At 48.0% G+C, this 12418-nt stretch overlaps 1 protein-coding gene and 1 pseudogene across 1 annotated transcript; one reads left to right on the top strand and one right to left on the bottom strand.

Moving 5' to 3' along the window:
* The first annotated feature begins 1962 nt into the window (after positions 1-1962).
* On the top strand, positions 1963-3545 carry LOC119320664 (annotated as a pseudogene).
* A 1222-nt stretch (positions 3546-4767) lies between these two features.
* LOC119320663 (homoserine kinase-like) lies at positions 4768-11636 on the bottom strand. Its single transcript, XM_037594656.1, has 3 exons — positions 10970-11636; positions 6674-7255; positions 4768-4943 (listed from the first exon to the last, which is right to left on the bottom strand). The coding sequence occupies exons 1-2, from the start codon at positions 11584-11586 to the stop codon at positions 6685-6687; spliced, it is 1188 nt and encodes a 395-aa protein (XP_037450553.1). The 5' UTR covers positions 11587-11636; the 3' UTR covers positions 4768-4943; positions 6674-6684.
* Positions 11637-12418: the final 782 nt, after the last annotated feature.

The raw sequence follows: 12418 nt of genomic DNA, 5'->3' as shown, positions 1-12418 counted from the left end.
CCGGCCTCCCGGACGATCGCTCCTTGGTGGTGGTCTCCGTCGGTTCTTAGCGGATACTTTTTTGCTCTTCTTTTAGATGCTTTGTGTCGTTGAGGTTGTGTGTCGGTGCCTTGGGTCAGTGTGGCGTGCGTTTGTATTGGATACTTGTTGCTGTGGTCCTTTTTCGTAATCGAGGCATCGTTGCGCCGTTGACTGCCGGCCTGCCGTGCAGGGAGAGGAGCTGGGCCCGTGCCCGACGGCTGCCTCCGCGAGACCGCTAACTGCTAGGGTATAGTCGAGCCGTCGCGATCGATGGAGGGGGGCGCGACCAGCAGGATACGACAAGACACGGTTTGCCTAGCTAGTTTGTTTTTTTGAGAATCGTTTTTCTTTTTGAGGGGTTTTTGAGAATCGGTTTACCTAGCTAGTTGTTGCACTACTGGTACCGCGCTAGCCCAGTAGGCCTACGATGCATGCGATGCGTGCAGCCATGGGCTAGGACCAGCTGTGTACGTGTAAGCCCATCTAGAGCTAGAAGAAACAGGCACAAAGAATGGCCCACGGACATTTTGCCCGGGCAGGTTATGGAGCCCAGATGGGCCGGCCCATGCGCGAGCGAGGCCACAGCCTGTTTTTCTTTTTCTATTATTTTCCGGTTTCATTTTTTGTTTTATTTTGTACTTCTGTTTATACTTTAAAATATTTCAATGTGCGTGTATATATTAAATAACTCTACAAAAACATTCAATAAGTATTTGAAAACTGTTGAACAAGTTTTTGAATTTCTTAATCAAATATTCCAAAAAAATGTTGAACAAATATTTATAAAAAATGTTGATCAAGTATTTATAATATGTTAATGTAGCATTCATGGAAATTTTGAACAAGTATTTGAAAATTTTTGATCAAGCATTCAAAAAATGTTGAACAAGTATTTGAAAAATGTTGAACAAGTACTTGAAAAAATGTTAATCCAGCATTTTGAAAATTGTTGAACAAGTATTTGAAAAAATGTTGAACAGGTATTTGAAAAATCTTAATCAAGCATTCGAAAAATTTGAACATGTATCTGAAAAATGTTGAACAAGGATTTAAAAATATGTTAAGCAAGCATTCAAAAAGTTGAATAAGTATTTGAAAAATGTTGAACAAGTATTTGATAAAATGTTGATCATGTATATAAAAATGTTGAATAAGTGTTTGAAAAATGTTGAACAAGTATCTGAAAAAATGTGATATGTACATAAGAATGTATAATGAAATACAAAAATCAAAAATCAAAAATGAAAAAATGGAGCAGAAAAAGAAACCCAAACAAAAAAATGGGGAAGAAAAAATAAAATAAAAAATGAAGGAACAGAATGAAAAAAATAAAACAAAAGAAAACGAAAAAAGGGTTGAAAACCAAGAAAGAAAAAATCAAAGAAAAAAAGAAGGAAAAGTGTGTAAAAGCCGACCCTTTCCCTTCTAATAGGACATGCCTTTAACTCCAGCCTAGTGCAGTGGTCAACGCTGCCTCCGGGCAACCAGGAGGTCGCAGGATCGATCCCTGGCGCGCGATCCTTGGCAGCTGCCCCGGCTCGCCGAGTACTGCCTCGCCACTGGCTGCGTATCCTATAGTACCCCCGCACTGCAGTGTGGTTGCGCTCGGGATTGAAACCTATCGAAGGCTAATAAGCCTCCGAGAGTAATGAAAATCTCCTTTCACCCTGCAAAAAAGAGCTTCATACTTTGTGAATACAATGACCAAACTGAACCCGCATAATCATTCGTCCTCGTGGTTTCTTCGTGGAGCTCCTTTTCTGGCTTAGGCTTGAGCCTTTAATGTTGGGGGTTACCTTGTGCACCATGGTGCAATCAAAATGTTCAAGTGAACAGTTTTACCCCTCTTCTTCATCATTCAAACGAGAAAAAATAAATCGGTGCATAAACGATTATAGATAAAAGACTTCGCGCCACGTTTTTCTTAGGAACACAGTACAAACGCGGAAGCTCATAAACACGTACATATACTCATCCTATGAATAAACACACGCATATCCTAACTCTACGAGCGCCTCGCTATCGGCCGGAACATTGCTTCGTACTGAAAGAATATTTCTGACTTCACAAGACAACAAAGCGTTAACCCTAGGGTTTGATTAGCTAGCTACTATATATCCTCGTAACCATTCAGCCACAGGGCGGCTCTCGTCGTGCCATGGCTTTTGTGACCGTTTTATGGAGCGACACACAGCATTGCCCTATGCCGCACAGTAGTAGTACGAACGTGAATGTCTCTCCCGCGCATGCATGCGTGGAATCATTGGTGCATGCATGCATGGTTGGCCGATCTGAATCTGATTATGGCGCCAACAACCACACCATCATCGCCGCCGGTGGCCGTCTTCTTCAACCACAGCAAAATCGGTCCATGAATGATGAGTCGAGCTGGAAAAGAAGAAGCAAATCAAGCGCACGTGGCATCCATTCTACTACTACTACTATAAATGGCCATCGATGCATGCCGCCTCTTCTTCACTCTCTCGCTCCCTCGCCGATCGACCGACGGAGGAGGATGGGGTTCGTGTCGCTGCTGGTGGTGGTGGAGGTGCTCCTCGTGGCCCTCCTCGGCGCCTACCTCGCCTCCCCTCCGCCCGCGCCGACATCAACCGCGTCGTCTACGCCTTCACCCCGGCCGGCGCTGCTGCTCGCCAGCCTCGCCTCCACCGTCACGCTCCAGGACGCCCTCTCATGGTCTCTTACTCGTTCCCTGAACATTCGCCTCATGCTCCTTTCTTAATTAAGCTAGCTAATGACAGATGGTTTGAATTATAACCCAAGGTGGTTCATGCCCGTGATTGAACATCGGCATCATCTTCTTCGCCGGCGGGGTCCTGGGGTGGCTGGCGGTGCTCATCCTCAGACCGCCGCCGCACCTCCGCGGGCTGGTTGTTGCGTCGTGCTCCGCCGCTAACTTGGGCAATCTGCTCCTCATCGTCATCCCCGCCGTGTGCCGTGACGACGGGAACCCCTTCGGAGGCGACTGCACCCGCCGCGGCCTCTCCTACGCCTCCTTCTCCATGGCGCTCGGCGGGCTCTACATCTGGACGCACACGCACGGCGTCATGAAGCGGTCCAGCGAGGTATGCCGGAGGATGGTCGCCTGTTGAGATATAGATATAGCATGTATATTTCTTGTACAACAAGCCCTCCTCCTTTCATGTATAGTAGAGAACGTGGCTTCCCTATGTACCTATATATATGTGCATATTGTACCCAATTAATATATCGTGAGTTGCATAATATTCTACATGGTATAAAGCCTCTACGATCCCCAGCCTTAGCTATGTCGCCGTCGCTTCGTAGCCGCCGCCGCTAGTTTTTCCTCGCACGCCCGCGTCGCTGATTCCCTCGCCGCCGCCGTGCTACCCTCGCGCGCGTCACCCCGCACGCCCGCCTCCCACTGCTTCCGCTCCCTCGTTCACCCTGCCTACTCTCGATCGCCGCTAGCCGCCCAACCCAAACCCCATCGCCTTCCGCCGCGCACCCGCTGCTAGCCACTTTTACTCAGCCGATCACTGCCCACCCAAACCCTAACCCTACCCAGCCTCGTCCGAACCCGTTGCCATGTCTGGTTCCGATCTCTCCCACAGATCCGCCGCCTCCACTCCTCCGGCCGTGCGTCCACCAAACCCCTTCGACTCCTCCGTCGGCTCCTCCGCTACCACACTACCAGATCCTGCCTACATCCGCGATGTTCCTATCGAACGCCGCGTCCCGGTCATCCTCTCCCACAAAGAGGCGAACTTTTATGCCTGGAAGACGTACTTCAGTCTCCTCTTTCGTGAGTATAACCTGCAGGATCACATCGACGGCACCGCCAACCTCTTCGTCCTCAACCGCGACGCCGACTGGCTGGCGATCGACGCCACCATCATCAGGTGGCTCTTCCTCACCGTGTCCAAGGACATCTTCCACACCGTCGTTCGCGACAAGGACGATGCATGCACGGTGTGGAACAAGATCGTCGGCCTCTTCACCGACAATAAGCTCCAGCGGATCGTCTTTCTGCAACAGGAGTTTTTTGGGTGTCACCAAAACGACTCCTCCGTCGACGACTACTGCATGCGCCCCAAGACCCTCTCAGACGAGCTCAACGACATCGGCTTCAAGGTGGGCGACGAGTTGCTCCTCTCCACCCTCACAGCCGGCCTCAATGAGGACCTCGGCAACGCCGCCTCCAACTTTACCCTCATGGCGAACCCCACCTACGAGCGCGCGGTGGCTGTATCTCCGTCTCGAGGAACGCCGGTTGAAGCATCTTCGCTCCTGTGCCGTTCACACTGCCTTCGCCGTCGGCTACGCACGCGGTGGTCCTACACCCGCTTCCTGCCGCCTGACCCGTGCTGATGCTCCAGTTCGCGCTGCCGCCCGCGATGAGCATCGGCACCATGGCGCAGCTCTACGACGTGGCCCAGGAGGAGTGCTCCGTCATCTTCCTCTGGACCTACCTCGTCGCCGCCCTCGCCCTCACCGCCTGGTCCACCGTCTTCATGTCCATCCTCGCCGCCTAGTACACTGCTAGTATGTATAGAATACTGTATAAGCTTTGCTAGTATATTGCTAGTGCTTCATCGATTTTGATTGATTGCTATATAAGCAAGTAATTATCCAACTGAGCTTCAGACAGATATTTTGTTCAGCAACACCCAAGAGAATGAAATGATACTGGTCAGGATGTGCCTCAAATCAACTGCATTTTTATTCATCCAGTGTGTGAAAATTAACTCAGATTACTACATTATTATCCTGCCAACAATCATGCCGAATGGCGCTCTATTCAACTAGATCACACCAACTTATTGGGATCAATGGGGCCACAAGCCCAGCAGTCTACTACTAGATGGGGAAACAAAACTCAGGGGAGAGGCTAGTACACACCGTCAGGCCGATACACACGAATGGGAACGGAGCACCAAAGTCTGCAAACAAAAGAAACAGGTTGTAAGCAGATATTTCGCATGAGTCGGAAATGATATCCTCTCAAAGAAAGAGAAAATAAATTCATTATTCATCAAAGGCCACGTGTTCTGAAAGGGAGCTATCATAATCGTGTAACCTTTTGTATCTAAACCATTTTTGGTGTCATTATAGGCGAAGGAATTCACAGCCAGGGAAAAGTTTGACACCTAACACCAGAACATGTAGGCATCACCAACAGTGAGCAAACATGTGTGGACAACTGCTCATCTTTCAGCAATAGCTGCTCGATGACACATCCAATCACTAAATCACTAAAGTGATCCTAGTGTTAGTACCATTATTGTATTGCACACATGTGAATGCTGTACCAACAAGCATAAAAAAGCTCAAGCTATTGTTAGCTGATGATAGAGTCTGTTGCACATCGAAATCAGCATTTGATACATGATAGCGAAGCAGAACTGCAGTCTCCCTCCACACAGCTGTAAACAAGAAAAATTTGTGTTGATCCAAGTATCCAAGCCCCTAAACTAGCTGATCTCTCTACATATTGTTGTCATTTTCACAGAATTCTTCTTGTTTTTATCTAAATTTTGGCAAGCTTATCCTATGGAAACTTGAAATGTTGCATACAAAATGCCACAAACAAGCTATGTTAAAGTGCTACTCTTTTTTTAGGTTTGCACGAAAAGGTGCAAAAATCCATCAAAAACCAAGCACTTGGGGAACTGGACCTGTTTACAGTCCAAGAAAAGGAGCAAGGGTGCAAATGAAAGAATGAGGGAACATCTTGCGCGTTAAGCCAAGTATTTGAGGGACTAAACAGGAAAAAGAACGGGGGCAGAGATCAGATAAGGAGAAGGGGGCAGAAGGAGAGAAAAGAGGGAGTGAAGGCGGCAAGGAGAGGACGATGGACGTCGGTGAGATCTGAAGCGAGTTTGTCCCCAACTCTCTCCATCCCCATGATCTCCTTCAAAGTTCAAAGCCCCTTCTATTCTTCGATTCGAGCCTTCAACCTGTAAGACTAAGTTCTGAAGTGTTCTTCCCTCTGAAAACCACTGCAGCTTCCTGTAATCTGTCTAGCTGCCTGAATCCATAGCTTGTTGCTTGATAATATTTCGCTAGTTACTTTCTCTTACTTAATTCCTGTCCTTGATTACTCATAAGAAATTGTTGGATACTAGTGCTGTGTCTAATCTTCAAACTCTACTGCTTTGCGAAATTTGAAAGTTCTTGTACACCTTTCCCTGTGGAGAACACGATCAATTCACCCTAATTATACTCCGATCCTAGCGCCTCCTTGGACTGGACACAACTTGCAGCAAAACCTCGAATATCACTAAGAAAATGGCATAGTGTTCACTACGGTAAATACAAGGAGAAGCTAGAGACCCCATTATTCGGATTCATAAAAAGTGTGAATGATAAAAATAGCCATGTTGCTGTGAAGCTGCTGTCCAAGACAAATTAGGACATTGAATATCACTCATTCAGAATTTGAACAAATTAGAACCAACAACCATTGTCATCTACTCCCTCCGTTCCCAAATAGTTGTCTTTCTAGCCATCTCAAATGGACTACAACATACGGATGTATGTAGACATGTTTTAGAGTGTAGATTCACTCATTTTGCTCCGTATGTAGTCACTTGTTGAAATCTCTAGAAAGACAATTATTTAGGAACGGAGGGAGTAGTTTGCAAACAATACAAAGAGACAAGAAAGGTACCTCTCTAGTTTCTACTCCAAATTTGAGGTGGAGATGACCCTGGCGCCGGCTCTGTCGAGCTGAGCGACGGTGGCGGTCGCTTTCAGCTTGCCGACCGACAGGAAGGCGTCGATCATCCTCCGGGCGATCTCCTCCCCCTTCTCCTCTCCCTCAATGACAGCCACCGCGGTCGGGCCTGCTCCGCTGATGGTACACCCCAGCGCTCCGGCTTCGAGAGCGGCGGCCTTCACCGCGGCCATTCCAGGTATCAGGGGCGCCCTGGTGGGCTCGACGATGAAGTCGGACGACATCGCGGAGCCGATGAGGGCGGCGTCACCCTGCAGCACGCCGGCGACGCGCGAGGCGGCCTGGCTGGAGTTGCGGACGTGGTGGCCCATGGCGATGTTCTTCGGCAGCGCGGCACGCATCTTGCTCGTCGGCGCCTCGAAGTCAGGGGTGACGAGCACGAAGCAGAGGCGGAGCGCCGACGGGCAGGGGAGGGGGACGAGGCGGAACGGATCGTAGCTCCGCACCATGATGAATCCCCCGAGGATGGCCGGCGCGATGTTGTCGGCGTGGAAGCCGCTGACGGCCTTCTCGGACCTGTGTTTTGATTTTCGGTTTGTGTTTTTTTCGTCCTTGGCCGAAATGGCCGAATTTCGGGAATTTTAAATTTTTTGGCAAAATCTCGGACGAAATTTCAAAATCAAAATTTGAAAATTTGGCCAAAATTTGGCCGAAATTCGGCCGAAATTCGGCCGAAATTCAAACAAGATTTGAAATAAAACAGGCCACAAATATAGCAGCGCAACAACCATCAGGTTTGATCATGTAAATTTCAGCAAATAAGCTCTAGGGATTAATAAAACTGCATCTGTCCAACATAACAGGCACACATTAGTTATAAAGTGGCCTCCAACATAACCCTTAACAGTCCAACATCAGTTCAACCATCACAGCATAGTTCAGAGTTTAAATAGTCCGGTACAGCCAACAGACTTAAAGTATTACACATAGAAACAACAGCTCCAAAAGGCAACTATCAAAGTATGACATTGAAACAGCAGCTCCAAGCTTGCCTACATCCAAAAGCTTCTTGATATCCTTAGTTATTCTTCAAGTCCCATTTATGGTTTAGAGAAAACAGAGGAAGGGTCAGGATGGAGGTAGTTCTGCATCGGAATTATCTTCTGCCACTTTGTGCATTAAAAATAAAATGGACTAACAGGACAAGTGGCTAGTAGAACAATAGTCAAATTTATGCATGCTCATGAATCAAATAACAAATCTACTACAGCAATATAGTTTTTATTCACCAAAAAGCTTCAGGAGCAAAGGTTAAATGCCTCCATATACTAGAATGATGAATTCTAGTTTACAGTTTTTACTCGAGCACAACAAAACTCTAAGGATACAAAGAAAACAACATAGACACAAACAGCCCACTGTTGGCTTGGACTAGCCATTTGTCAATTGTCATACAAAAGGAAAATCAGGATGGATGTAGTTCAACATCAGAATTTTCTTCTTCCACTTTGTGCATAATGAAATAAAATGGACTAACATGGAGGTGTCTAGTGCAACAATAGTCAAGTGGTAACATTTCAGGATAACATAAATACATTGCTTAACATGACAACGAAGGCTAGGCATGGATAGAAAGTGTATACATCTAAGAAACTAGCAGCTCCAAGTAACTAAAATTTTCTAAGCAATTATCATGAATCATAAAACAATAGAAAGAAGAGACTTGCCAACAGATTTCTAAGCAACAGGGTATAGGCTGTTGACGCCCTTGGTCTTCTTCTTGACAAGCCGTACAGATCTACGGGTCTCCAAATTGCCATCTCTTGGAGGTGCGTCCTTTTCCACTTGAATTTGTGTCTCTTTTTCCACTTGCATTTGCGCCTCTTGCTGATCATGCATGGATGGAGCATCTTCCCCATCCTCACTCACCCCATCATTATCCTCACTCTCACTATCAACAAATACATTCTCTTCAAAATCACATGACAAAAGAACAACGGTCAGTTATGAAGAGTAGGTAACTAGAGAAGCAACCCTTGCTTACTTGGGTGTCCTCACATGAATGAGGAACAAAAACAGTACAGCTTAATGCTCTAGTTTAGATACTAAGGAATAAGTAATTTAAGGGACAATTGCATTTTTACCCCTAGTTGGTTCCTACCCACGGGTTTTGCCCTTACTTTTCGAACTTGCTCAGTTTTGCCCTTACTTTTTCGATCGAGGTCCCTCGAATGCCCTTTGACCATTTGACCAAAACTTTGAAAATTCATAACTAATTCATATGAACTCAGAAAAATACAAATAAGATATCAAAATGTTCAGATAAACATTACCATTATGAGCATATCATTTGCATTCAGGACAAATGCATCATTTAAACTACCCGAGGTAATTAATGTTATTAACATTATTTAAAATAAATAGGTATAAACAATTTTTTTTCATGAATAAAAATTATATGAAAACGTAGGTGATGTTTTCTGAACATCCTGATACCTTATTTGCATTTTCATGAGTTTGTATCAACTTGTTATGAAGTTTCCAAATAATGGTCAAAGTCGTTAGAACATTCATAACAAGTTGATACAAACTCCAAAAAATGCAAATAAGCTATCAGGATGTTCAGAAAACAAAACTTACATTTGCACGTAATTTTTATTTGTGAAAAAAATATTGTTCATACTTATTTATTTTAAATAATGTTAATAACATTAATTACCCCGGGTAGTTTAAATGATGCTTTTGTCCTGAATCCAAATGATATGCCCATAAAGGTAATGTTTATCTGAACATTTTGATATCTTATTTGCATTTTTCTGAGTTCGTATGAATTAGTTATGAATTTTCAAAATTTTGGTCAAACGGTTAAAGGGCATTCGAGGGACCTCGATGGAAAAAGTAAGGGCAAAACTGAGCAAGCTCGAAAAGTAAGGGTAAAACCCGTGGGTAGGAAGCAACTAGGGGTAAAAATGCAATTCTCCCGTAATTTAAATACAACCTGATGCTCTAGTTTGCCAAAAAGACAAGTCAAAAATAATAATCTATTCTTGAGAAAGATACTGCGAAGCTTAGTTCTAGAACCACCACTTAATGGTACCGCTGAACATTGAAATTAACCATCGGTCAACATCTACTTAGTTAAATACACAACACAACTGAATTATTATTGGACGTACTGTAGATCTAAATAAATGATCAATTCAAACATGAGATGCTTCTGCAAACATACAAGCGAGTGGTTGGAGGTGATGAAAGAAACTTTAATATTGCACACAAGCATCATCTCAACAGCTCAAAAACAAGCACACACCCCAGATCTATGGAACGATTATATATTTTAGGATGTTCAGAATAACGTTTGTAACCCACTTTTTTGTTGGACCAAAATAAATAGTACCAGATCGTGAGCATCCTTAGTGAATACCAGATGCATGTGTGTTTCAGATTATATACTAAACCAAAACATTGTGAGACTCCTTGGTGACTACCAGATGCATGTATATTTCAGATTAATAATCTCACGGTTGTACGTTCAACTCATCAAGACTCACTTTTTCTTAACCCCGTATGATATATGCATTTGCCGAGCCATTTACCAGGGACCTCTCCTAGATCTAAAGCAGCACAAGCAGACACAGATTATAACCAAGAAACAAAGCAACATCGATCTGAAATTGCTCAAGAACTGAAACTGCATAGACGTACTGAAACTGCATCAAGAACATTTGTACCTTTCCAGTCAAGCGGACGCCCTCCATGCTGCTGCCGCTGCCCCGTGCTACTGCCTACGTTGAACTGGTCGGCTCGCGCTCCATCAGCTCCGTTGCCGCAGCCGCCGAGCACCATGCTGCAGTCTTGGAGAAGGGCCGCAGCCGCCGAGCACCATGCTGCAGTCTTGGAGAAGGGCCGCAGCCGCCGAGCTCCGTTGCCGCAGTCTTCGACAGGAAGTAGATGGGGTGGAGGCGAGGAGATGTGGAGGAGGGCCGGAGAAGTGAGCGCCTTGGCCGGAGATGTCGAGGAGGGCGAGGAGATGTGGCCTGTGCGCAGCGGCGGCGCCGCACACAGGAGGACGGACAGGGAAAGATCGATTTAGGGTTAGGTAGCGTGGGTTCGTGGTTTTGTCTCAGCGGAAGCCTAACTGGAAGGCTCTCGAAGCTGGGCCGGGCAAAAAAAATTTAAACTGGGCCAAATTATTCGGCTGATAGGCCCATATATCGGGCCCTAGCGAGACGGCCGAAATTCGGCCGAAATTAATTTTTTTCGGCCGAAAATCAAAACGTAGTCTCGGACTCGAGGCCGGCGAGCACGAGCCCGTCGCGGGGGAGCAGGGACCCGAAGAGCGCGTCGACGGCCTTGGCGGCGGCGGCCGCCGAAGCGGCCGAGGATCCGAGCCCGGAGCCGAGCGGCAGGCCCTTGTCGAGGCTGAGGGAGACGCCGTGCGAGCGGACACCGAGGGCCCGCAGCGCGGCGACGGCGGCGATGCCCGCGCAGTTGCGGAGCGGGTCGCGGGAGAGCCGGTCGGCGAGGCGGGGGCGGGACGGGGAGGTGATGGCGGAGATGGCGACCGTGCCGGCGGGCAGCGAGGGGTCGAGCGTGGCGGTGACGGTGTCGCCGAGGGAGAGCGAGGCGTCGGCGACCGCGCAGCCCAGGAAATCGAACCCCGGGCCGAGGTTGGCCACAGTGGCCGGCGCGAATGCCGTGACGGACCTGAAGGCCGGGGCGGGTTGACCGATGCCGATGCCGCCGCGGCGGTGGCTCTGAGCTTGCTCGAGACGCGAAAGGAGAGGAGTGTTGGCTTGCGGGTGGAGGGGAAGGAGGAGGGCGCGGTGGCCGGAGACGACGCCGCCGCTTCCTCGTCCTCCCCTGATCCGGTCGATTTCTTTCTGATATGAGCATGCTTTGACCATGGAGAGATGGGATGGGGTGGCAGCGGTGGGGATCCGGTAGGGCAAGTTGTCCGGCGTGGGGTGGAGCGGGTGCGAGGGGGAGGGCCCCTGCGACGACCTCGATGCCTGCTGCCGCGACCACGACAGCTGCGTCGAAAAAAAAGGTACCTCCTGCATACAGACATCATCCCCTTGCTAGCTTCAGAAGAAAGAAGAGAATGGCATCTGGATCCATGGCCGCCATGAACAACCATACTACATCACACTGCATTGTTTGGATTCAAATGGTTCTCACGATTGATAACATGAGCCAGCTCTACTCTGCTCTCTTGCCCAGAGATTTTCAGAATTCAGACTTCCAGTTGCTGCTACCTCTGCTCTGGTCTTGTCGGGGATATACCCCGCGGTGTAAACCGGCCGGATGGACAACCCGGCTGGAGAGTGGTGATTCATTGGCGACCCGCCCGGAGCTTGGCGACTCATGACTAACCCGTCCTGGATTGGCGTAACCCGGTGGGCGGGTTAGACGGATGACAAGGCCCAACGCACAGAAGGCCGGTTCATGTTAGGGTGGGCCAGTTGTCACGCTGTGAGCCGCCTCGCTCCGCCGTTGCTCTGAATTGCTGGAGCTACCCCCGCAGGCCCGCTTGCCTCCGCTTCTGCTACGGCCATCCGGGCCACCCTGTCAAATCGCGGAACGTCGCCGTCCATACCAGCCGTTTTCAAAGCTGAACTGCTCGCCTGCCAAGTCGCCCGCGTCGGTTATCTATCCTCGCTTTGGCTCCGCCTTGAGCCGCCGCAGCTTTGTCGCAAGAACGGCCATGTTTTAAGTCCGGCGGGGTTACACATTGAG

The sequence above is a fragment of the Triticum dicoccoides genome, chromosome 6B (genome assembly GCF_002162155.2).
Source record: "Triticum dicoccoides isolate Atlit2015 ecotype Zavitan chromosome 6B, WEW_v2.0, whole genome shotgun sequence".
NCBI classification, from domain to species: Eukaryota; Viridiplantae; Streptophyta; class Magnoliopsida; order Poales; family Poaceae; genus Triticum; species Triticum dicoccoides.
Note: the sequence above shows the minus strand (reverse complement) of the source record. Positions and strands in the feature narration are given on the sequence as shown.

What these genes read in the sequence shown, in the direction of transcription:
- LOC119320663 (XM_037594656.1), bottom strand. Translation starts at nt 11,586, where the DNA reads ATGGTCAAAGCATGCTCATATCAGAAAGAAATCGACCGGATCAGGGGA. An exon ending in CTCGTGCTCGCCGGCCTCGA is followed by an intron (nt 7,256 to 10,969) that starts GTCCGAGACTAC and finishes ATCAAAACACAG; the next exon opens with GTCCGAGAAGGCCGTCAGCG.